Source organism: Epinephelus fuscoguttatus, linkage group LG15 (assembly GCF_011397635.1).
Source record: "Epinephelus fuscoguttatus linkage group LG15, E.fuscoguttatus.final_Chr_v1".
Lineage (NCBI taxonomy): Eukaryota > Metazoa > Chordata > Actinopteri > Perciformes > Serranidae > Epinephelus > Epinephelus fuscoguttatus.
In genome coordinates this window covers 42,711,299-42,738,756 of record NC_064766.1, presented here as the reverse complement: position 1 = coordinate 42,738,756, position 27,458 = coordinate 42,711,299, and the positions used below count along the sequence as shown (strand labels likewise).

At 40.8% G+C, this 27,458-nt stretch overlaps 1 protein-coding gene across 2 annotated transcripts; it reads right to left on the bottom strand.

Annotated features, from left to right (window-relative positions):
* Positions 1-503: 503 nt before the first annotated feature.
* cdyl (chromodomain protein, Y-like) lies at positions 504-22,830 on the bottom strand. Of its 2 annotated transcripts, none has more exons than XM_049599309.1 (7): positions 22,595-22,830; positions 20,565-21,303; positions 19,560-19,813; positions 18,997-19,169; positions 18,699-18,909; positions 1,793-1,936; positions 504-1,664 (listed from the first exon to the last, which is right to left on the bottom strand). In XM_049599309.1, the coding sequence occupies exons 1-7, from the start codon at positions 22,616-22,618 to the stop codon at positions 1,506-1,508; spliced, it is 1,704 nt and encodes a 567-aa protein (XP_049455266.1). In that variant the 5' UTR covers positions 22,619-22,830; the 3' UTR covers positions 504-1,505. The 2 variants fall into 2 exon arrangements, with proteins under 2 accessions (XP_049455266.1, XP_049455267.1); XM_049599310.1 differs by having other exon boundaries at positions 22,665-22,830.
* Between the last annotated feature and the right edge of the window lie 4,628 nt (positions 22,831-27,458).

Sequence of the window (27,458 nt, the reverse complement as noted above, 5' to 3'; positions counted from 1 at the left end):
GTCCTCTGAGTTCTTCCAGGGTTCCTCCAGAGTTCCCCGAGGGTTCCTCCAGAGTTCCTCCATGGTTCCTCTAGGGTTCCTTCAGAGTTCCTCTAGGGTTCCTTCAGAGTTCTTCCTGGTGATGAACGTCAGAGAAACTGATCTGCATTAAGAGTTTTAATTTACAGTTGAGATCCTGGTGAAGATAAAAGTTGTTCTCAAAGTGTCTCAGACCTGAAGAACGCTGCAGAGTTTCTGTTCCTGACATGTTGAGACTGAGACAGGAGGAGATCCTCACAATGTTCTCATCTCATCTCTGTACACTGAGTGTGAGTGTGTTAGCTTAGCATAGAGACTGGTGTCACACCACACAGGATGAGAGAATGCTGGGATTATGTTATTTATGCTGAAGCTGCTGATTGGCTCATTCTACTTTATGATACATTGATGATGTCACTACACACAGGATGTGATTGGCTGCACTGAAATAAGGAAGACAGGAAGTGATTGACAGAGCAAACGTGTTACTGTAACAAACAAAATACTTTTAATTTGGATTCATTTGTTTTTACATGAAATAATGAACCGCAATCAGAAATCTGACAGAACCTGCTCAGGTCCAGGTCCTGTCCAGATCCTGGTTCTGTTCAAATTCTGGTCCTGTTCAGACCCTGGACTGGGATCAGTCAGCTTACCTGATCACATGGTCACCTGAACAAGCCACGCCCACACACATACACCTCTCAGGTGTCAGTATGTACCCATAATTCACCAGTAAACATGATTAAAAGCGGTGTGAGCACCCCCTGCAGGCTGACGCTGTGTCTGTCCCATTCTGTCCTGAGGAGGCCGCTGCAGGAGCAAACATTGTCTAATGATCCACCGCCACAAACAGGAAGGTCACTGCTAGTTCACTTCCTGTTTTAGCCCAGGCTCCCCTTCCTGTTTATTCCTCCACGTAGGATTTCATTAGAGGAAATGAAAGTCAAAGGTCACCTCCATTTAAAGGAACAGTCCAACATTATAAACCCTCTGGTTCTCCATCAGAGTCACGTTTTAGTCTCTGAGTGCAGACAGAATCCACCACTCTTAGCCTAGCTTAGCATCATGTACTTCCTCCTTTATCAGTGTCCAGTAGAAATATGCCCTCTGACGTCAAGCTGTTTAAACCCTGAGCATGTCTGTTCAGGTTCCGTTCAAACTGTGGGTTCTTAGACGCCCTCAGTCTGGTCTAGCAGGAACATTAGACATGAAAACAAACCTGTGATGATCCGTCCAACATGTCCTGATGTTATCACAACAGAGGGACCAAGATGGGACCCTGTGGAACCCCACCTGTGGAACCCCACAGGTGAGCCTGCTGAGAACAGTGAGAACCAGAGAACTACACAAATGTTCTAATGAAATTATAATTTAAATGTTTTCAGCAAAAGGAAGAAACGTTCAGTGTTTGCTGTCCAGTTCAGAATTTGCTGAGTCATTGCGGAGTCAGGAGAACAGTCCTGCTCCCGCTTCAGGTCCAGGTTCTAGCAGAGCTCGGTTCCCCTCTGCAGGTACTGCAAGATGGAGTCGGTTCCCTGCGATGAGCCCCAGACTCTCTTCAGGGCTTCACATTCGCGCTCGTTAGCTTGCTCCAGAGCACTGCGACTGGTGTTCCTCATCAGGGCTTTGGACTCCCGCAGAACCTGCAGGACAGGAAGTGGAACCGAGACATGAACAGATACTTAACACTGAAGCAGAGGTCACAGTGTGTCGCTCTGTGTGTGTGTGGTGTGTTCACACACAATTTTCTGCGGCTGTGTTTGTTACTCACCAGTGAGTCGACCATCACCAGCTCTTTGACCCGGAGCATCACTTCCTGTGTGAAGGTTCCCGGCCACAGAACCTGAGATACCAAACCTTTAGAACACGCCTCCTGAGCCGTCAACTTCCTGCCACTCAGCAGCAGCTCGTTAGCCTGGAACACAACGGAACATTATAACTTAGCCTGGAACACAATGAACATTTTAACTTAACCTGGAATACTATGGAACATTATAACTTAGCCTGGAACACTACGGAACATTATAACTTAGCCTGGAACACAACGGAACATTTTAACTTAACCTGGAACACTATGGAACATTATAACTTAGCCTGGAACACTACGGAACATTATAACTTAGCCTGGAACACAACGGAACATTTTAACTTAGCCTGGAACATTATGGAACATTATAACTTAGCCTGGAACACAACGGAACATTTTAACTTAACCTGGAACACTATGAAACATTACAACTTAGCCTGAAACACTATGGAACATTTAACTTAGCCTGGAACACAACGGAACATTTTAACTAAGCCTGGAACAATATGGAACATTTTAACTTAGCCTGGAACAATATGGAACATTATAAGTTAGCCTGGAACACAACAGAACATTATAACTGAGCCTGGAACACAACGGAACATTTTAACTTAGCCTGGAACAATATGGAACATTTTAACTTAGCCTGGAACACAACAGAACATTATAACTGAGCCTGGAACACAACGTAACATTTTAACTTAGCCTGGAACAATATGGAACATTATAACTTAGCCTGGAACACAACGGAACATTTTAACTTAGCCCGGAACAACATGGAACATTATAACTGAGCCTGGAACACAACAGAACATTATAACTGAGCCTGGAACACAACTGAACATTTTAACTTAGCCTGGAACAATATGGAACATTATAACTTAGCCTGGAACACAATGGAACATTACAACTTAGCCTGGAACACTATGGAACATTTTAACTTAGCCTGGAACACAACAGAACATTATAACTGAGCCTGGAACACTATGGAGCATTATAACTTAGCCTGGAACACTATGGAACATTATAACTTAGCCTGGAACACAACAGAACATTATAACTGAGCCTGGAACACAACTGAACATTTCAAGTTAGCCTGGAACACTATGGAACATTATAACTTAGCCTGGAACACAACAGAACATTTTAACTTAGCCCGGAACACTATGGAACATTATAACTGAGCCTGGAACACAACGGAACATTTTAACTTAGCCTGGAACAATATGGAACATTATAACTTAGCCTGGAACACAATGGAACATTACAACTTAGCCTGGAACAATATGGAACATTATAACTTAGCCTGGAACAGAACGGAACATTTTAACTTAGCCTGGAACACAACGGAACATTTTAACTTAACCTGGAACACAACAGAACATTATAACTGAGCCTGGAACACAACAGAACATTATAACTGAGCCTGGAACACAACTGAACATTTTAACTTAGCCTGGAACAATATGGAACATTATAACTTAGCCTGGAACACAATGGAACATTACAACTTAGCCTGGAACACTATGGAACATTTTAACTTAGCCTGGAACACAACAGAACATTATAACTGAGCCTGGAACACTATGGAGCATTATAACTTAGCCTGGAACACTATGGAACATTATAACTTAGCCTGGAACACAACAGAACATTATAACTGAGCCTGGAACACAACTGAACATTTCAAGTTAGCCTGGAACACTATGGAACATTATAACTTAGCCTGGAACACAACAGAACATTTTAACTTAGCCCGGAACACTATGGAACATTATAACTGAGCCTGGAACACAACGGAACATTTTAACTTAGCCTGGAACAATATGGAACATTATAACTTAGCCTGGAACACAATGGAACATTACAACTTAGCCTGGAACAATATGGAACATTATAACTTAGCCTGGAACAGAACGGAACATTTTAACTTAGCCTGGAACACAACGGAACATTTTAACTTAACCTGGAACACAACAGAACATTATAACTGAGCCTGGAACACAACAGAACATTATAACTGAGCCTGGAACACTATGGAGCATTATAACTTAGCCTGGAACACTATGGAACATTATAACTTAGCCTGGAACACAACAGAACATTATAACTGAGCCTGGAACACAACAGAACATTTTAACTTAGCCTGGAACACTATGGAACATTATAACTTAGCCTGGAACACAACAGAACATTATGACTGAGCCTGGAACACAACAGAACATTATAACTGAGCATGGAACACAACGGAACATTTTAACTTAGCCCGGAACACTATGGAACATTATAACTGAGCCTGGAACACAACAGAACATTATTACTGAGCCTGGAACACAACAAAACATTATAACTGAGCATGGAACACAATGGAACATTTTAACTTAGCCCGGAACACTATGGAACATTATAACTGAGCCTGGAACACAACGTAACATTTTAACTTAGCATGGAACAATATGGAACATTATAACTTAGCCTGGAACACAATGGAACATTACAACTTAGCCTGGAACACTAAGGAACATTATAACTTAGCCTGGAACACAACAGAACATTATAACTGAGCCTGGAACACAACGGAACATTTTAACTTAGCCTGGAACACTATGGAACATTATAACTGAGCCTGGAACACAACGGAACATTATAACTGAGCCTGGAACACAACGGAACATTTTAACTTAGCCTGGAACACTATGGAACATTATAACTTAGCCTGGAACACAACAGAACATTATAACTGAGCCTGGAACACAGGAACATTATAATTTAGCCTGGAACACACAACAGAACATTATAACTGAGCCTGGAACACAACGGAACATTTTAACTTAGCCTGGAACACTATGGAACATTTAACTTAGCCTGGAACACAATGGAACAATTTAACTAAGCCTGGAACATAACGGAACATTATAACTTAGCCTGGAACACAACTGAACATTTCAAGTTAGCCTGGAACACTATGGAACATTATAACTAAGCCTGGAACACAACGTAACATTTTAACTTAGCATGGAACAATATGGAACATTATAACTTAGCCTGGAACACAATGGAACATTACAACTTAGCCTGGAACAATATGGAACATTATAACTTAGCCTGGAACACAACAGAACATTATAACTGAGCCTGGAACACAACGGAACATTATAACTGAGCCTGGAACACAACGGAACATTTTAACTTAGCCTGGAACACTAGGGAACATTATAACTTAGCCTGGAACACAACAGAACATTATAACTGAGCCTGGAACACAACGGAACATTATAACTGAGCCTGGAACACTATGGAGCATTATAACTTAGCCTGGAACACAACGGAACATTATAACTGAGCCTGGAACACAACGGAACATTTTAACTTAGCCTGGAACACTATGGAACATTATAACTTAGCCTGGAACACAACGGAACATTATAACTGAGCCTGGAACACAACGGAACATTATAATTTAGCCTGGAACACAACAGAACATTATAACTGAGCCTGGAACACAACGGAACATTTTAACTTAGCCTGGAACACTATGGAACATTTAACTTAGCCTGGAACACAACGGAACAATTTAACTAAGCCTGGAACATAACGGAACATTATAACTTAGCCTGGAACACAACTGAACATTTCAAGTTAGCCTGGAACACAACTGAACATTATAACTGAGCCTGGAACACAACTGAACATTTCAAGTTAGCCTGGAACACAACTGAACATTATAACTTAGCCTGGAACACAACTGAACATTTCAAGTTAGCCTGGAACACAACGGAACATTACAACTTAGCCTGGAACAATATGGAACATTATAATTTAGCCTGGAACACTATGGAACATTTTAACTGAGCCTGGAACACAATGGAACATTTTAACTTAGCCTGGAACACAACAGAACATTATAACTGAGCCTGGAACACAACGGAACATTTTAACTTAGCCTGGAACACTATGGAACATTATAACTTAGCCTGGAACACTATGGAACATTATAACTTAGCCTGGAACACAACAGAACATTATAACTGAGCCTGGAACACAACAGAACATTATAACTGAGCCTGGAACACAACGGAACATTTTAACTTAGCCTGGAACACTATGGAACATTTAACTTAGCCTGGAACACAACGGAACAATTTAACTAAGCCTGGAACATAACGGAACATTATAACTTAGCCTGGAACACAACTGAACATTTCAAGTTAGCCTGGAACACAACTGAACATTATAACTTAGCCTGGAACACAACTGAACATTTCAAGTTAGCCTGGAACACAACGGAACATTACAACTTAGCCTGGAACAATATGGAACATTATAATTTAGCCTGGAACACTATGGAACATTTTAACTGAGCCTGGAACACAGTGGAACATTTTAACTTAGCCTGGAACACAACAGAACATTTTAACTTAGCCTGGAACACTATGGAACATTTTAACTTAGCCTGGAACACTATGGAACATTTTAACTTAGCCTGGAACACTATGGAACATTATAACTTAGCCTGGAACACAACAGAACATTATAACTGAGCCTGGAACACAACAGAACATTATAACTGAGCCTGGAACACAACGGAACATTATAACTTAGCCTGGAACAGAACGGAACATTTTAACTTAGCCTGGAACACAACTGAACATTTCAAGTTAGCCTGGAACACAACAGAACATTATAACTGAGCCTGGAACACAACGTAACATTTTAACTTAGCCTGGAACAATATGGAACATTATAACTTAGCCTGGAACACAATGGAACATTACAACTTAGCCTGGAACAATATGGAACATTATAATTTAGCCTGGAACACTATGGAACATTTAACTTAGCCTGGAACACAACGGAACATTTTAACTTAGCCTGGAACACAACAGAACATTTTAACTAAGCCTGGAACACAACAGAACATTATAACTTAGCCTGGAACACAACAGAACATTATAACTTAGCCTGGAACACAACGGAACATTTTAACTTAGCCTGGAACACAACGGAACATTATAACTGAGCCTGGAACACAACGGAACATTTTAACTTAGCCTGGAACACAACGGAACATTATAACTGAGCCTGGAACACAACAGAACATTTTAACTTAGCCTGGAACACTATGGAACATTATAACTTAGCCTGGAACACAACAGAACATTATAACTGAGCCTGGAACACAACGGAACATTTTAACTTAGCCTGGAACACTATGGAACATTATAACTTAGCCTGGAACACAACAGAACATTATAACTGAGCCTGGAACACTATGGAACATTATAACTGAGCCTGGAACACAACAGAACATTATAACTGAGCCTGGAACACAACGGAACATTTTAACTTAGCCCGGAACACTATGGAACATTATAACTTAGCCTGGAACACAACAGAACATTATAACTGAGCCTGAAACACAACGGAACATTTTAACTTAGCCCGGAACACTATGGAACATTATAACTTAGCCTGGAACAGAACGGAACATTATAACTTAGCCTGGAACACTACGGAACATTATAACTTAGCCTGGAACACAACGGAACATTATAACTGAGCCTGGAACACAACGGAACATTATAACTGAGCCTGGAACACAACAGAATATTATAACTGAGCCTGGAACACAACGGAACATTTTAACTTAGCCTGGAACACTATGGAACATTATAACTGAGCCTGGAACACAACGGAACATTATAACTGAGCCTGGAACACTATGGAACATTATAACTTAGCCTGGAACACAACAGAACATTATAATTTAGCCTGGAACACAACAGAACATTATAACTTAGCCTGGAGCATACTGAACATTTTAACTTAGCCTGCAACGCTATGGAACATATAACTTAGCCTGGAACACAACGGAACATTACAACTTAGCCTGGAACACTATGGAACATTTAACTTAGCCTGGAACACAACGGAACATTATAACTTAGCCTGGAACAGAACGGAACATTATAACTTAGCCTGGAACACAACTGAACATTTCAAGTTAGCCTGGAACACTATGGAACATTTTAACTTAGCCTGGAACACAACTGAACATTTTAACTTAGCCTGGAACACTATGGAACATTTTAACTTAGCCTGGAACACAACTGAACATTTCAAGTTAGCCTGGAACACTATGGAACATTTTAACTTAGCCTGGAACACAACAGAACATTTTAAATTAGCCTGGAACACAACAGAACATTTTAACTTATCCGCGAACACTATGGAACATTATAACTTAGCCTGGAACACAACTGAACATTTCAAGTTAGCCTGGAACACTATGGAACATTTTAACTTAGCCTGGAACACAACGGAACATTTTAACTTAGCCCGGAACACTATGGAACATTATAACTTAGCCTGGAACACAATGGAACATTACAACTTAGCCTGGAACACTATGGAACATTTTAACTTAGCCTGGAACACAACAGAACATTATAACTGAGCCTGGAACACTATGGAGCATTATAACTTAGCCTGGAACACTATGGAACATTATAACTTAGCCTGGAACACAACAGAACATTATAACTGAGCCTGGAACACAACTGAACATTTCAAGTTAGCCTGGAACACTATGGAACATTATAACTTAGCCTGGAACACAACAGAACATTTTAACTTAGCCCGGAACACTATGGAACATTATAACTGAGCCTGGAACACAACGGAACATTTTAACTTAGCCTGGAACAATATGGAACATTATAACTTAGCCTGGAACACAATGGAACATTACAACTTAGCCTGGAACAATATGGAACATTATAACTTAGCCTGGAACACAACGGAACATTTTAACTTAGCCTGGAACACAACGGAACATTTTAACTTAGCCTGGAACACAACAGAACATTATAACTGAGCCTGGAACACAACAGAACATTATAACTGAGCCTGGAACACTATGGAACATTATAACTTAGCCTGGAACACTATGGAACATTATAACTTAGCCTGGAACACAACAGAACATTATAACTGAGCCTGGAACACAACAGAACATTTTAACTTAGCCTGGAACACTATGGAACATTATAACTTAGCCTGGAACACAACAGAACATTATGACTGAGCCTGGAACACAACAGAACATTATAACTGAGCATGGAACACAACGGAACATTTTAACTTAGCCCGGAACACTATGGAACATTATAACTGAGCCTGGAACACAACAGAACATTATGACTGAGCCTGGAACACAACAAAACATTATAACTGAGCATGGAACACAATGGAACATTTTAACTTAGCCCGGAACACTATGGAACATTATAACTGAGCCTGGAACACAACGGAACATTTTAACTTAGCCCGGAACAATATGGAACATTATAACTGAGCCTGGAACACAACAGAACATTATAACTGAGCCTGGAACACTATGGAACATTATAACTTAGCCTGGAACACAACAGAACATTATAACTGAGCCTGGAACACAACGGAACATTTTAACTTAGCCTGGAACACTATGGAACATTATAACTGAGCCTGGAACACAACGGAACATTATAACTGAGCCTGGAACACAACGGAACATTTTAACTTAGCCTGGAACACTATGGAACATTATAACTTAGCCTGGAACACAACAGAACATTATAACTGAGCCTGGAACACAACGGAACATTATAATTTAGCCTGGAACACAACAGAACATTATAACTGAGCCTGGAACACAACGGAACATTTTAACTTAGCCTGGAACACTATGGAACATTTAACTTAGCCTGGAACACAATGGAACAATTTAACTAAGCCTGGAACATATGGAACATTATAAATTAGACTGTATCACAACTGAACATTTCAAGTTAGCCTGGAACACTATGGAACATTATAACTAAGCCTGGAACACAACGTAACATTTTAACTTAGCATGGAACAATATGGAACATTATAACTTAGCCTGGAACACAATGGAACATTACAACTTAGCCTGGAACAATATGGAACATTATAACTTAGCCTGGAACACAACAGAACATTATAACTGAGCCTGGAACACAACGGAACATTATAACTGAGCCTGGAACACAACGGAACATTTTAACTTAGCCTGGAACACTAGGGAACATTATAACTTAGCCTGGAACACAACAGAACATTATAACTGAGCCTGGAACACAACGGAACATTATAACTGAGCCTGGAACACTATGGAGCATTATAACTTAGCCTGGAACAATTCGGAACATTATAACTGAGCCTGGAACACAACGGAACATTTTAACTTAGCCTGGAACACTATGGAACATTATAACTTAGCCTGGAACACAACGGAACATTATAACTGAGCCTGGAACACAACGGAACATTATAATTTAGCCTGGAACACAACAGAACATTATAACTGAGCCTGGAACACAACGGAACATTTTAACTTAGCCTGGAACACTATGGAACATTTAACTTAGCCTGGAACACAACGGAACAATTTAACTAAGCCTGGAACATAACAGAACATTATAACTTAGCCTGGAACAGAACGGAACATTATAACTTAGCCTGGAACAGAACGGAACATTATAACTTAGCCTGGAACACAACTGAACATTTCAAGTTAGCCTGGAACACAACTGAACATTATAACTTAGCCTGGAACACAACTGAACATTTTAACTTAGCCTGGAACACAACGGAACATTATAACTTAGCCTGGAACAATATGGAACATTATAATTTAGCCTGGAACACTATGGAACATTTTAACTGAGCCTGGAACACAATGGAACATTTTAACTTAGCCTGGAACACAACAGAACATTATAACTGAGCCTGGAACACAACGGAACATTTTAACTTAGCCTGGAACACTATGGAGCATTATAACTTAGCCTGGAACACTATGGAACATTATAACTTAGCCTGGAACACAACAGAACATTATAACTGAGCCTGGAACACAACAGAACATTATAACTGAGCCTGGAACACAACGGAACATTTTAACTTAGCCTGGAACACTATGGAACATTTAACTTAGCCTGGAACACAACGGAACATTATAACTTAGCCTGGAACACAACGGAACATTATAACTGAGCCTGGAACACAACGGAACATTATAATTTAGCCTGGAACACAACAGAACATTATAACTTAGCCTGGAACACAACGGAACATTTCAAGTTAGCCTGGAACACAACGGAACATTACAACTTAGCCTGGAACAATATGGAACATTATAATTTAGCCTGGAACACTATGGAACATTTTAACTGAGCCTGGAACACAGTGGAACATTTTAACTTAGCCTGGAACACAACAGAACATTATAACTGAGCCTGGAACACAACGGAACATTTTAACTTAGCCTGGAACACTATGGAGCATTATAACTTAGCCTGGAACACTATGGAACATTATAACTTAGCCTGGAACACAACAGAACATTATAACTGAGCCTGGAACACAACAGAACATTATAACTGAGCCTGGAACACAACGGAACATTATAACTTAGCCTGGAACAGAACGGAACATTTTAACTTAGCCTGGAACACAACTGAACATTTCAAGTTAGCCTGGAACACAACAGAACATTATAACTGAGCCTGGAACACAACGTAACATTTTAACTTAGCCTGGAACAATATGGAACATTATAACTTAGCCTGGAACACAATGGAACATTACAACTTAGCCTGGAACAATATGGAACATTATAATTTAGCCTGGAACACTATGGAACATTTAACTTAGCCTGGAACACAACGGAACATTTTAACTTAGCCTGGAACACAACAGAACATTTTAACTAAGCCTGGAACACTATGGAGCATTATAACTTAGCCTGGAACACAACAGAACATTATAACTTAGCCTGGAACACAACGGAACATTTTAACTTAGCCTGGAACACAACGGAACATTATAACTGAGCCTGGAACACAACGGAACATTTTAACTTAGCCTGGAACACTATGGAACATTATAACTGAGCCTGGAACACAACAGAACATTTTAACTTAGCCCGGAACACTATGGAACATTATAACTTAGCCTGGAACACAACAGAACATTATAACTGAGCCTGGAACACAACGGAACATTTTAACTTAGCCCGGAACACTATGGAACATTATAACTTAGCCTGGAACACAACAGAACATTATAACTGAGCCTGGAACACTATGGAACATTATAACTTAGCCTGGAACACAACAGAACATTATAACTGAGCCTGGAACACAACGGAACATTTTAACTTAGCCCGGAACACTATGGAACATTATAACTTAGCCTGGAACACAACAGAACATTATAACTGAGCCTGAAACACAACGGAACATTTTAACTTAGCCCGGAACACTATGGAACATTATAACTTAGCCTGGAACAGAACGGAACATTATAACTTAGCCTGGAACACTACGGAACATTATAACTTAGCCTGGAACACAACGGAACATTATAACTGAGCCTGGAACACAACGGAACATTATAACTGAGCCTGGAACACAACAGAATATTATAACTGAGCCTGGAACACAACGGAACATTTTAACTTAGCCTGGAACACTATGGAACATTATAACTGAGCCTGGAACACAACGGAACATTATAACTGAGCCTGGAACACTATGGAACATTATAACTTAGCCTGGAACACAACAGAACATTATAATTTAGCCTGGAACACAACAGAACATTATAACTTAGCCTGGAACACAACGGAACATTTTAACTTAGCCTGGAACACTATGGAACATTTAACTTAGCCTGGAACACAACGGAACATTACAACTTAGCCTGGAACACTATGGAACATTTAACTTAGCCTGGAACAGAACGGAACATTATAACTTAGCCTGGAACAGAACGGAACATTATAACTTAGCCTGGAACACAACTGAACATTTCAAGTTAGCCTGGAACACTATGGAACATTTTAACTTAGCCTGGAACACAACTGAACATTTTAACTTAGCCTGGAACACTATGGAACATTTTAACTTAGCCTGGAACACAACTGAACATTTCAAGTTAGCCTGGAACACTATGGAACATTTTAACTTGGCCTGGAACACAACAGAACATTATAACTGAGCCTGGAACACAACAGAACATTTTAACTTAGCCCGGAACACTATGGAACATTATAACTTAGCCTGGAACACAACTGAACATTTCAAGTTAGCCTGGAACACTATGGAACATTTTAACTTAGCCTGGAACACAACGGAACATTTTAACTTAGCCCGGAACACTATGGAACATTATAACTTAGCCTGGAACACAACAGAACATTATAACTGAGCCTGAAACACAACGGAACATTTTAACTTAGCCCGGAACACTATGGAACATTATAACTTAGCCTGGAACAGAACGGAACATTATAACTTAGCCTGGAACACTACGGAACATTATAACTTAGCCTGGAACACAACGGAACATTATAACTGAGCCTGGAACACAACGGAACATTATAACTGAGCCTGGAACACAACAGAATATTATAACTGAGCCTGGAACACAACGGAACATTTTAACTTAGCCTGGAACACTATGGAACATTATAACTGAGCCTGGAACACAACGGAACATTATAACTGAGCCTGGAACACTATGGAACATTATAACTTAGCCTGGAACACAACAGAACATTATAATTTAGCCTGGAACACAACAGAACATTATAACTTAGCCTGGAACGCAACGGAACATTTTAACTTAGCCTGGAACACTATGGAACATTTAACTTAGCCTGGAACACAACGGAACATTACAACTTAGCCTGGAACACTATGGAACATTTAACTTAGCCTGGAACAGAACGGAACATTATAATAACTTAGCCTGGAACAGAACGGAACATTATAACTTAGCCTGGAACACAACTGAACATTTCACACTATGGAACATTTTAACTTAGCCTGGAACACAACTGAACATTTTAACTTAGCCTGGAACACTATGGAACATTTTAACTTAGCCTGGAACACAACTGAACATTTCAAGTTAGCCTGGAACACTATGGAACATTTTAACTTGGCCTGGAACACAACAGAACATTATAACTGAGCCTGGAACACAACAGAACATTTTAACTTAGCCCGGAACACTATGGAACATTATAACTTAGCCTGGAACACAACTGAACATTTCAAGTTAGCCTGGAACACTATGGAACATTTTAACTTAGCCTGGAACACAACTGAACATTTCAAGTTAGCCTGGAACACTATGGAACATTTTAACTTGGCCTGGAACACAACAGAACATTATAACTGAGCCTGGAACACAACAGAACATTTTAACTTAGCCCGGAACACTATGGAACATTATAACTTAGCCTGGAACACAACGGAACATTATAACTGAGCCTGGAACACAACGGAACATTATAATTTAGCCTGGAACACAACAGAACATTATAACTGAGCCTGGAACACAACGGAACATTTTAACTTAGCCTGGAACACTATGGAACATTTAACTTAGCCTGGAACACAACGGAACAATTTAACTAAGCCTGGAACATAACGGAACATTATAACTTAGCCTGGAACACAACGGAACATTATAACTTAGCCTGGAACACAACTGAACATTATAACTTAGCCTGGAACACAACTGAACATTTCAAGTTAGCCTGGAACACAACGGAACATTACAACTTAGCCTGGAACAATATGGAACATTATAATTTAGCCTGGAACACTATGGAACATTTTAACTGAGCCTGGAACACAATGGAACATTTTAACTTAGCCTGGAACACAACAGAACATTATAACTGAGCCTGGAACACAACGGAACATTTTAACTTAGCCTGGAACACTATGGAGCACTATAACTTAGCCTGGAACACTATGGAACATTATAACTTAGCCTGGAACACAACAGAACATTATAACTGAGCCTGGAACACAACAGAACATTATAACTGAGCCTGGAACACAACGGAACATTATAACTTAGCCTGGAACAGAACGGAACATTTTAACTTAGCCTGGAACACAACTGAACATTTCAAGTTAGCCTGGAACACAGAACATTATAACTGAGCCTGGAACACAACGTAACATTTTAACTTAGCCTGGAACAATATGGAACATTATAACTTAGCCTGGAACACAATGGAACATTACAACTTAGCCTGGAACAATATGGAACATTATAATTTAGCCTGGAACACTATGGAACATTTAACTGAGCCTGGAACACAACGGAACATTTTAACTTAGCCTGGAACACAACAGAACATTTTAACTAAGCCTGGAACACTATGGAGCATTATAACTTAGCCTGGAACACAACGGAACAATTTAACTTAGCCTGGAACACTATGGAACATTATAACTTAGCCTGGAACACAACAGAACATTATAACTTAGCCTGGAACACAACGGAACATTTTAACTTAGCCTGGAACACAACGGAACATTATAACTGAGCCTGGAACACAACGGAACATTTTAACTTAGCCTGGAACACAACGGAACATTATAACTGAGCCTGGAACACAACAGAACATTTTAACTTAGCCCGGAACACTATGGAACATTATAACTTAGCCTGGAACACAACAGAACATTATAACTGAGCCTGGAACACAACGGAACATTTTAACTTAGCCCGGAACACTATGGAACATTATAACTTAGCCTGGAACACAACAGAACATTATAGCTGAGCCTGGAACACTATGGAACATTATAACTTAGCCTGGAACACAACAGAACATTATAACTGAGCCTGGAACACAACGGAACATTTTAACTTAGCCCGGAACACTATGGAACATTATAACTTAGCCTGGAACACAACCGAACATTATAACTGAGCCTGGAACACAACGGAACATTTTAACTTAGCCCGGAACACTATGGAACATTATAACTTAGCCTGGAACAGAACGGAACATTATAACTTAGCCTGGAACACTACGGAACATTATAACTTAGCCTGGAACACAACGGAACATTATAACTGAGCCTGGAACACAACGGAACATTATAACTGAGCCTGGAACACAACAGAATATTATAACTGAGCCTGGAACACAACGGAACATTTTAACTTAGCCTGGAACACTATGGAACATTATAACTGAGCCTGGAACACAACGGAACATTATAACTGAGCCTGGAACACTATGGAACATTATAACTTAGCCTGGAACACAACGGAACATTATAACTTAGCCTGGAACACAACAGAACATTATAACTTAGCCTGGAACGCAACGGAACATTTTAACTTAGCCTGGAACACTATGGAACATTTAACTTAGCCTGGAACACAACGGAACATTACAACTTAGCCTGGAACACTATGGAACATTTAACTTAGCCTGGAACAGAACGGAACATTATAACTTAGCCTGGAACAGAACGGAACATTATAACTTAGCCTGGAACACAACTGAACATTTCAAGTTAGCCTGGAACACTATGGAACATTTTAACTTAGCCTGGAACACAACTGAACATTTTAACTTAGCCTGGAACACAACTGAACATTTTAACTTAGCCTGGAACACAACTGAACATTTTAACTTAGCCTGGAACACTATGGAACATTTTAACTTAGCCTGGAACACAACTGAACATTTCAAGTTAGCCTGGAACACTATGGAACATTTTAACTTGGCCTGGAACACAACAGAACATTATAACTGAGCCTGGAACACAACAGAACATTTTAACTTAGCCTGGAACACTATGGAACATTATAACTTAGCCTGGAACACAACTGAACATTTCAAGTTAGCCTGGAACACTATGGAACATTTTAACTTAGCCTGGAACACAACTGAACATTTCAAGTTAGCCTGGAACACTATGGAACATTTTAACTTGGCCTGGAACACAACAGAACATTATAACTGAGCCTGGAACACAACAGAACATTTTAACTTAGCCTGGAACACTATGGAACATTATAACTTAGCCTTGAACACAACAGAACATTATAACTGAGCCTGGAACACTATGGAACATTATAACTTAGCCTGGAACACAACAGAACATTATAACTGAGCCTGGAACACTATGGAACATTATAACTCAGCCTGGAACACAACAGAACATTATAATTTAGCCTGGAACACAACAGAACATTATAACTGAGCCTGGAACACAACGGAACATTTTAACTTAGCCTGGAACACTATGGAACATTTAACTTAGCCTGGAACACTATGGAACATTATAACTTAGCATGGAACACAACAGAACATTATAACTGAGCCTGGAACACTACGGAACATTATAACTTAGCCTGGAACACAACGGAACATTATAACTGAGCCTGGAACACAACAGAATATTATAACTGAGCCTGGAACACAACGGAACATTTTAACTTAGCCTGGAACACTATGGAACATTATAACTGAGCCTGGAACACAACGGAACATTATAACTGAGCCTGGAACACTATGGAACATTATAACTTAGCCTGGAACACAACGGAACATTATAATTTAGCCTGGAACACAACAGAACATTATAACTTAGCCTGGAACGCAACGGAACATTTTAACTTAGCCTGGAACACTATGGAACATTTAACTTAGCCTGGAACACAACGGAACATTACAACTTAGCCTGGAACACTATGGAACATTTAACTTAGCCTGGAACACAACGGAACATTACAACTTAGCCTGGAACACTATGGAACATTTAACTTAGCCTGGAACACTATGGAACATTATAACTTAGCCTGGAACACTATGGAACATTATAACTTAGCCTGGAACACTATGGAACATTATAACTTAGCCTGGAACACTATGGAACATTATAACTTAGCCTGGAACACAACTGAACATTTCAAGTTAGCCTGGAACACTATGGAACATTTTAACTTGGCCTGGAACACAACAGAACATTATAACTGAGCCTGGAACACTATGGAACATTATAACTTAGCCTGGAACACAACAGAACATTATAACTGAGCCTGGAACACTATGGAACATTATAACTGAGCCTGGAACACAACGGAACATTTTAACTTAGCCTGGAACACTATGGAACATATAACTTAGCCTGGAACACAACGGAACATTACAACTTAGCCTGGAACACTATGGAACATTTAACTTAGCCTGGAACAGAACGGAACAATTTAACTAAGCCTGGAACAGAACGGAACATTATAACTTAGCCTGGAACACAACTGAACATTTCAAGTTAGCCTGGAACACTATGGAACATTTTAACTTAGCCTGGAACACAACTGAACATTTCAAGTTAGCCTGGAACACTATGGAACATTATAACTTAGCCTGGAACACAACAGAACATTATAATTTAGCCTGGAACACAACAGAACATTATAACTGAGCCTGGAACACAACGGAACATTTTAACTTAGCCTGGAACACTATGGAACATTTAACTTAGCCTGGAACAGAACGGAACAATTTAACTAAGCCTGGAACATAACGGAACATTATAACTTAGCCTGGAACACTATGGAACATTATAACTGAGCCTGGAACACTATGGAACATTATAACTGAGCCTGGAACACAACGGAACATTATAACTGAGCCTGGAACACAACGGAACATTTTAACTTAGCCTGGAACACTATGGAACATTTAACTTAGCCTGGAACACTATGGAACATTATAACTTAGCCTGGAACAGAACGGAACATTATAACTTAGCCTGGAACACAACTGAACATTTCAAGTTAGCCTGGAACACTATGGAACATTTTAACTTGGCCTGGAACACAACTGAACATTTCAAGTTAGCCTGGAACACTATGGAACATTTTAACTTGGCCTGGAACACAACTGAACAATTTAACTTGGCCTGGAACACAACTGAACATTTCAAGTTAGCCTGGAACACTACACTGATGTGATCGGTGGACTGACCGAGGCGAGGCCCATGATGCGGGGGAAGGTGAAGGACGAGCAGCCATCAGGTGTCTGGCCATAGGATGCATACGGCGTCTGGAACCAGGCCTTCTCATTGGCCCACACGACGTCACAGAGCGGCAGGATGGCAGCGCCGAGGCCAAGGGCGGGCCCATTTACCGCTGCCACAATCGGCTTCCTGAACTGGATGAAGGTGTTGACAAAGGTCCTGAGGAAGAGGAGGTGGAGGTCAACACCTACTGACTAAGTGATGACACTGTTGCCATAGCAACCTTTCTTTCCCAGCATGCGTTACCTGATGGTTTCAGCCATCTTGATGCTCTCTTTCTTCCTTTCGTCCGTCAGCCGTCTGATGAAATACAGGAAGTCAAGGCCGCAGCAGAAGACGCTGCCGACGGCGCCGAGTAACACCAGCTTACTGTCATCTGATGCTGCTGTTGCCATGGCGCTCTGTATCTCCTTCATAACCTGACATAGGGGAAGGGAGAATATGGCTGTAGACCTCAGTAACCATGACAACACCTGACAGGCGGGCTGTTTAACATCTTCAGACGTGTAGATTTACAGTGTTTTGTGATGACGTAGGGCTCATGTTACGAACGTTTAAAGTACAGGCTCTACTGGACATTATGACCACAGAGATTTAAGCATGTCAGACTGTTCTCAGTAAAAAATGATCAAATACCAAAAACCCCGGTCTGATCGGGTGGAGTCACAACTTTTTTTTTTTTTTTGGGGGGGTGGCCTCCACTAAGACTTAAGTGTTTATTTTGGGGATGTTGCATAGGGGTTTGACTACTCTACAATTGGACATGTATTTTGGGGGTGTGGTTACACCTTGTAGGAGTATGGCCTTACCTCAGGATTGAGCGTGTTGTTCTCGGAGCTCTTGGTTGACAACAGGATGTGGGTAAAGCCATCTTGTTTTTTCACCACAATGTCACGGTAACGGTAAGCGCTTTCTGTTTGTCGCACGCTGAATCTCAGACGTTTGTCAAAAGCAGACCGTTCCTCCAGACGTCGCTTCCCCGTTGCGCTGGTCACCCCGGTAACAGCACTCTGCACACCTGACATCCCGTTGGCAGCTACAGCCTCCATCAGTGCAGAGTTACCTGGAGGAGATGCAGATCATCAGACTGCAGTCACCATGGTTTCTGAGCTTAAAGCTTCGACCTGTGTGTCGACGAGTCCCAGTAGACCATGGACAGATTTATTCTGCACTAGGGTTGGGCGATAATACGGTAATAAGGTTTCTCGCGGTATCTAAAAATAGCAACGGTATCAGTTTCATTGCCGTCATTAAAAAAAATCTGCCGCCCATATAGATCTATAGGGCCCTAATATAATAATAAATATAATTTATTTAATGCCTAAATAATGAGTGTTTGTCCAGCACCTATGTATGTGTAGTTGAGTTTTCAATTCAATATCATTACAATTTAAAACTAATAGTAGCCTATAATGTTTCTCTTATAATTGCCCGTAACTGCTGTCAGAAAACGACAAGTGATAAAGTTTTTGGATGTGACATCGTCACTACGTGCCCTGCTCCAGCTGGAAAAAGTAAACATGCTGGTTTTTCTGGCAAAAAAAAGGTGAATAGTTTTGAAGCATATGATGCTGCTATAGTTATCATTATACTTTGTTTCTATGTCATTTCCAATGAGGAGTCGCCTGTTCTGACGGACAGAGAAGTTCAGACTTGGAGAGGGTGAACTTTTCAAACTAAAGGTGGGCTCTAAAAATAAACCAGTGAACAGTATTTCCTGTTGTGTTCTCAGGATAGGATTATGTCCACTCCAGGTGGACGACTGAGGGGTTTACCTCTCAGATTTGTAACCTGCTGATGACCAATGACCTTACCTGTGCCGCTAAGGGAGCGCATGGCAGCAGGTGTGACGGGTACCCGGGGTGGGGGCAGGGGGTTCTGGCTGCGGGGTCTGGTCCCCATGCGGGCCCTCTCCTCTCCGGGCCCCAGCTGGACGCCTGCAGGTTTCTCCAGCAGGGCAACCTCAGGTGGGACCAGGTGAGCCTCCTGAGCTCCGGCCTCCAGGCTGTGAGCCGCCTCGCTGGGAGAGTCCTCTGAGTCCAGACGACTGTTCATGGGACTCTTAGGAACAAGGATCTTGATGCCGGTCTTGGATAGGTCCACGCTGCGGCGGGCCGAGCCAGCCGGAGACGCTGACATCAGACTGCTGCTGAATCTGCCTGCTGGCGAGGGCTGCTGGGAGCCGACGGAGGCTGGGCGGGTCAGTCCAGCGGAGGGCAGTAAAGCCGGGCTGAGACCAGGTTTCACCTGCTCACAGCCTCCTGTGATGTCACTGCTGACGTCACTGCGTGCTGCAATGGAGGTGGGCGGCCTGCAAGGCAGTCTGTGGGCGGGGCTGCAGTGTAGGCTGGGTGAGCTGCGGGTGGAACGCAGTAACGTGGTATCCCTCTGACGCTGAGCGTACTGACGGTTAAAGTCGTGGACGTAGACCATGCAGGAGGACAGGTGAGTCTCAGGCTCCCAGGTGTCGCCCTCTGCACCGTAACCTCTCCACCTGACCAGGTACTCCACCTTCCCCTTCTTATTCTTCCTCCTGTCCACAATCCTCTCCACCTGCAGGAGGAAACACACCGGACAATGTGCCCGTTACTGGACTGGCCCCAGGTCAATGAGTGGAGTCAACATTCAGTCTGACCCAATGATGTCATCATCTACAGCTGATGTCAGAGAGTGAAAAGGTTAAAAGAGAAAATGAAGCAGATCTGCTAATGACAGAAGCTAACTCTACAGGAGCTAACAACAGAAGCTAACTCTACGGGAGCTAATAACAGAAGCTAACTCTATAGGAGCTAATGACAGAAGCTAACTCTACAGGAGCTGACAACAGAAGCTAACTCTACGGGAGCTAATAACAGAAGCTAACTCTATAGGAGCTAATGACAGAAGCTAACTCTATAGGAGCTAATGACAGAAGCTAACTTTATAAGAGCTAATGACAGAAGCTAACTGTAGGAGATAGTTGTCGAAGAGAACTCTATAGGAGCTAATGACAGAAGCTAACTTTATAAGAGCTAATGACAGAAGCTAACTGTAGGAGATAGTTGTCGAAGAGAACTCTATAGGAGCTAATGACAGAAGCTAACTTTATAAGAGCTAATGACAGAAGCTAACTGTAGGAGATAGTTGTCGAAGAGAACTCTATAGGAGCTAATGACAGAAGCTAACTTTGTAAGAGCTAATGACAGAAGCTAACTCTATAGGAGCTAATGACAGAAGCTAACTCTATAGGAGCTAATGACAGAAGCTAACTTTATAGGAGTTAATGACAGAAGTTAACTATGTAGGAGATAGTTACAGAAGTTAACTCTATAGGAGCTAATGACAGAAGCTAACTTTATAAGGGCTAATAACAGAAGCTAACTCTGTAGGAGATAGTTACAGAAGCTAACTCTATAGGAGCTAATAACAGAAGCTAACTCTATAGGAGCTAATGACAGAAGCTAACTTTATAAGAGCTAATGACAGAAGCTAACTTTATAGGAGCTAATGACAGAAGCTAACTCTATGGGAGCTAATGACAGAAGCTAACTTTATGGGAGCTAATGACAGAAGCTAACTTTATGGGAGCTAATGACAGAAGCTAACTTTATAAGAACTAATGACAGAAGCTAACTGTAGGAGATAGTTGTCGAAAAGAACTCTATAGGAGCTAATGACAGAAGCTAACTCTATAGGAGCTAATGGCAGAAGCTATCTCAGCCTGTAGTTAGCTGACTAACTTTTACTTAAGGGTTGAGTATTTCCTAATCAACCACTTTACTTTATTTCCCCCTAAGCTCGAAACATTTGCAAAGTTAACTCTGCCCTTAGCTACCATTAGCATGTTAGCATTAGCTCGCGTCACCTCGTATAACTCTTCCGTAGCCATGGAGATGGTGTGCGCGTGCACGAGCAGCTTCTAGAAGCTTCTTTACCGGAGCAGCACCATGAGAGAAACCCGGAGAGCTCCGTCCGGTCCGTTCTTCTGTCCGCCGGGTCACGAACTGGACGGGTCGGTAGTTTATCAGAGTTAACTAGCTGTTAGCAGTTAGCACACCAGCTTTACGGAAACATCCCGTCCGACTGACTCACCTTCAAAATAAAAGCTCCCCGTCCACAGAGTACCATGATAATTTTTTAATTGAAAATTAATTATTTACAAAACATAAAGGCATACAAACCACAATGAACACCTCTCAACCTACAAGGCACATTTAACATTTAAAATAAAGTCAATAACATAAATGATGGTGAAAATAAAATAATTAAAACAAATAAAGCAAATTAATAGTTGTGCACACTTTCTCTGAGGATCCTCGAATATTTTCAGTTTTTCATATGCTGTGAGGAGAGACTTTTTTTCCATTAGTCTCAAATCACTGAGGTGATTGTCCTTAAGAGTCTTTTTCAAAAACAGAAAAAAGGGCCTTTGTTTTCCTCCATTTGGAGTTTGGCCATGAGTATCAGGTTGTTCAGAATCAGATCACACTAAGTGTCCTTTATGTCAGTACCAGACATGACATTTTCTCGTGTGAGAGGAGTAAGTTGGATTTTGGTTGATAGCCAGTCCTGCAGATCCTCCCAAAAAGTCCTGCAGAGTGTGTGCAGTGGACGAACAGATGATCAGTAGTTTCAGTTTCACAGAAGACACAGTTATTATGATAAATACCAAATCTCATTCTCAGCAGCTCATTGGATCGATAGATATTATTCATAATCACCAAATCAACTTTTTTGTCTTGGGGCCTCCTGGATAAGTTATAGATTTAGTTCAATTTGATGATGTCTGATTTAGAAAAGAGCTGGATAATGGAGTTTCTATTGTTCAGGTGATTACCTATGACTTCATTTTTCCTCAGCCAGAAACTCAGAACATTAAAATTAAGTGCAGGTGGATTCATCACACCTGAGTGTGTTTCTATGTTTTGGACTGACATTCTGACTGACTCAGGGATCGCTCTGATAACTTCATCAAATTGAGCATGTGTGCAAGTTATGTTGTCTAAGACATGTCCTTACGGTGTTGTTTTCCAAATGTGTTGTTGTCTAGTTGCTTACAAGTCCTGTTTGTGTTTCACTAGTCATTTGGTCCAGACTTCCTTTTAATCTGTTGGTGTAAATATATGTTAGCAACTTAGAGTCGTGGTTTAGTTGTGAAATAGGACAATAATTATCTCATAACCTTTACCTGGCTTTGGTTCGAGTGTAACGATGCCTTGTTTCATGCTGACTGGTTGTAGCTTCTCTAAAGACTTGGAAAAAAAGATTTCTAAGCAGACCCCAAAAGTGTCTGTAAAAATTGTCTGTTAGACCATTGGGGCCAGCAGAGTTATCCAGTCTTAAGCACCGGACTGCTTTGTCTAATTCCTCCATAGTAAAATCCTTCTCACATTCTTCCTTGAAGCCACTGTCAGTTTGAGGAATAAGATCCTTAATTTTATCCAAGGATGAGTCAGAATCTGTGGAGAAGGATGAGCTGTATAGGTTTTGATAGAATGCAGTTAATTCAGGGTCTGTGCAGTCTGCACCATGGATTGTGAGAGTTTTGATGGGATTCCTCTCCTGTCGTCTGTTTTCCAGTCTGCAGAAATATGCAGTTTTTTTCTCCTTCTTCGATCCACTTAGATCTGGACCTGATAAATGCCCCTCTAGCTTTTCATTCATAAATTCTATCAAGTCTGGATCGTAATGAAGAGTTTATTTTTGTCGTTCTCTGTTAATATTGATTTGATGCTAATCAAATGAATCTCTTTTATGATTCCAATCCATTTATCTTTTTGACGTGTTTGCTGAAGGAGATTGAGTACTGGCAGATTTTATATTTCAGAAACTCCCACTTTTGAGTGTCACCACCTAATATTACATTTTCTGTGTGATATCTGTCTGTGAGTTGTAATATTGTTTTTTTTTTGATGTCTGAAAGAAGCTTTTGTTTTTGTCATTTAAGATTTTATTTGAATTTTGGTTTCAACAAACGTAAACAAAACAATCATGTAAAATAAAATACAATTAAACAAAATTATACATCTCAGCACATAAATATAACAAGACAGCACATCATCATACAAAATACTAGAGCTCATAAATCCTCAGCCATGACGGGTGATTCAAAAAATCACCCCAGACCTGGAAAAATTTTCCTTTGTTATCATTTAACTTAGCTATCATCAGTTCATAGAGGCATTATCGGTAATCATCTTAACCCAGTCAGTAAGTGCTGGTTGAGTCTGACTCTTCCAGTGGTGAAGAATCATTCTAGCTGCAGTGATGACGCCTGTCAGTGCCACACCGAATTCTACTTTTAACATTCCTGGTGGTAACTCTGACCTATCCCCTAGGAGACAAAGATGGGGGGATTCCAGCAAGGATTTTTGAAGCCATTCACTCAGTTTTACAATGACTTTTTTCCAAAAAGGAAAACCCAAAGGGCATTCCCACAGTGAGTGTAAGAAGGTTCCTGCCTCTGCCTTACACTTCCAACATAAGTTGCTCTGTAACAAACCCATTCTGTGAAGTCTTACTGGTGTGTAATAGTACCTGTGTGGCTAGTCTACCCCGGGCATCCCTGATGGACCATCCTGTATTTGTTACTATGTCTTTCCATGCATCTTCTTCAATGTTACAGTTTAGATCTTTTTGCCAAGTTAATCTTAAATGTTCATACTTTCCACACTGAGCATCTGCAGCCATATTGTAAAGGACTGAGGCAGAGTGAGCAGATCTAGGCAACTCAAAAAATGTTTTACTATATTTTCCCCTTCGCCTGATTTGATGCCTGTGGCTCTGATACTACTTCATAATTGGAGGTACTTCCAAAAATCTCCCTTCTCCTTCATACTGAAAAGTTCACTCATCTCCTGAAATGACAGAAACACCCAATCTTTGTACATTTTCTTTTTAGATCGTCTCTCAGGCCCCTGGCATGAACTGTTGAAAGATTAAGATTGTTTTTAAGAGAAAACAGAAAAACAAACCAATGAATTAAACAATGTGCAAATTAGAGACAAAGGTTTTATCAATCAATCAATCAATCAATCAATTTTATTTATAAAGCCCAATATCACAAATCACAGTTTGCCTCACAGGGCTTTACAGCATACGACATCCCTCTGTCCTTATGACCCTCACAGCTGATCAGGAAAAACTCCCCAAAAAACCCTTTAACAGGGAAAAAACAAAACAAAACTGGGAGCTTACTTTTGTCTGAAGGTTTTAGTGAGGGAAAAAAAGAACTTGAAGCAAGTCCCAAAAATGCATCTTGAAGATGGTCCTTGGAGTGAGCATGAGGGTCAAATGTGAATGAACTTTCCTCCCCATTCTTACACGTTACAGTGTTGTTATAAAGTGACTTTGCATAGTGAGGAGAGAAACAGACACATGAAGCTAAACAGAACCAGCTTGTGCCTGTCATAGAACCACATGTGTTATCAGCTTAGTGTTGAAATGACTTTTTTTTATCAAACTTCGGGAATGACAAACTAAGCCGTGACTGTATGTCCATCAATTACCGCCACGTGGCCTTTGTGAAACGCCACCTGACCCAGCAATCTAACTTGCTTGATTTTCGGCCATAGCTGTTCTCTTGCCTGCCGATCCTCCTCGGTGAAAACCTGCACAAAGCGAAGATCTTGTTCCTTGCACACGGAGAGTCTTTGGTTGCTTTCCATACTGCATCCTGGTGGCGTCTCCTCAGAAGCTGCATGATGACCTGGCGGCTCAAGATTAAGATTGTTTTTAAGAGAAAACAGAAAAACAAACCAATGAATTAAACAATGTGCAAATTAGAGACAAAGGTTTTATCAATCAATCAATCAATCAATCAATTTTATTTATAAAGCCCAATATCACAAATCACAGTTTGCCTCACAGGGCTTTACAGCATACGACATCCCTCTGTCCTTATGACCCTCACAGCTGATCAGGAAAAACTCCCCAAAAAACCCTTTAACAGGGAAAAAACAAAACAAAACTGGGAGCTTACTTTTGTCTGAAGGTTTTAGTGAGGGAAAAAAAGAACTTGAAGCAAGTCCCAAAAATGCATCTTGAAGATGGTCCTTGGAGTGAGCATGAGGGTCAAATGTGAATGAACTTTCCTCCCCATTCTTACACGTTACAGTGTTGTTATAAAGTGACTTTGCATAGTGAGGAGAGAAACAGACACATGAAGCTAAACAGAACCAGCTTGTGCCTGTCATAGAACCACATGTGTTATCAGCTTAGTGTTGAAATGACTTTTTTTTATCAAACTTCGGGAATGACAAACTAAGCCGTGACTGTATGTCCATCAATTACCGCCACGTGGCCTTTGTGAAACGCCACCTGACCCAGCAATCTAACTTGCTTGATTTTCGGCCATAGCTGTTCTCTTGCCTGCCGATCCTCCTCGGTGAAAACCTGCACAAAGCGAAGATCTTGTTCCTTGCACACGGAGAGTCTTTGGTTGCTTTCCATACTGCATCCTGGTGGCGTCTCCTCAGAAGCTGCATGATGACCTGGCGGCTCCGTCCTCCTTCTCTCCTTCTGATGCGGTGAACTGAGTCGATAACATCTTCAATCTCTTCCTCCCATTGTGGAAAGAAGAAGCTCTTGGATTTTCTCTTTGACATTTTCTCCTTTTTCTTTGAGGCCAGAAAGTCTCAAGTTGCAGCAGTGTTTGGATCTTTCCACTTCGAGTACTTTTTCTTTTAGTTCAGCATTTTCTTTCTTCAGGTCTGGATGCTCTTTTTCTG

Bases quoted from the DNA above. Each gene is read 5' to 3' on its own strand.
- cdyl (XM_049599309.1), bottom strand. From the start codon at position 22,618: ATGGCTACGGAAGAGTTATACGAG. The intron at 19,814-20,564 runs GTAAGGTCATTG...CATCTCCTCCAG, and splicing joins GCGCTCCCTTAGCGGCACAG to GTAACTCTGCACTGATGGAG. The intron at 1,665-1,792 runs GTGAGTAACAAA...CCTGTCCTGCAG, and splicing joins TGGTGATGGTCGACTCACTG to GTTCTGCGGGAGTCCAAAGC.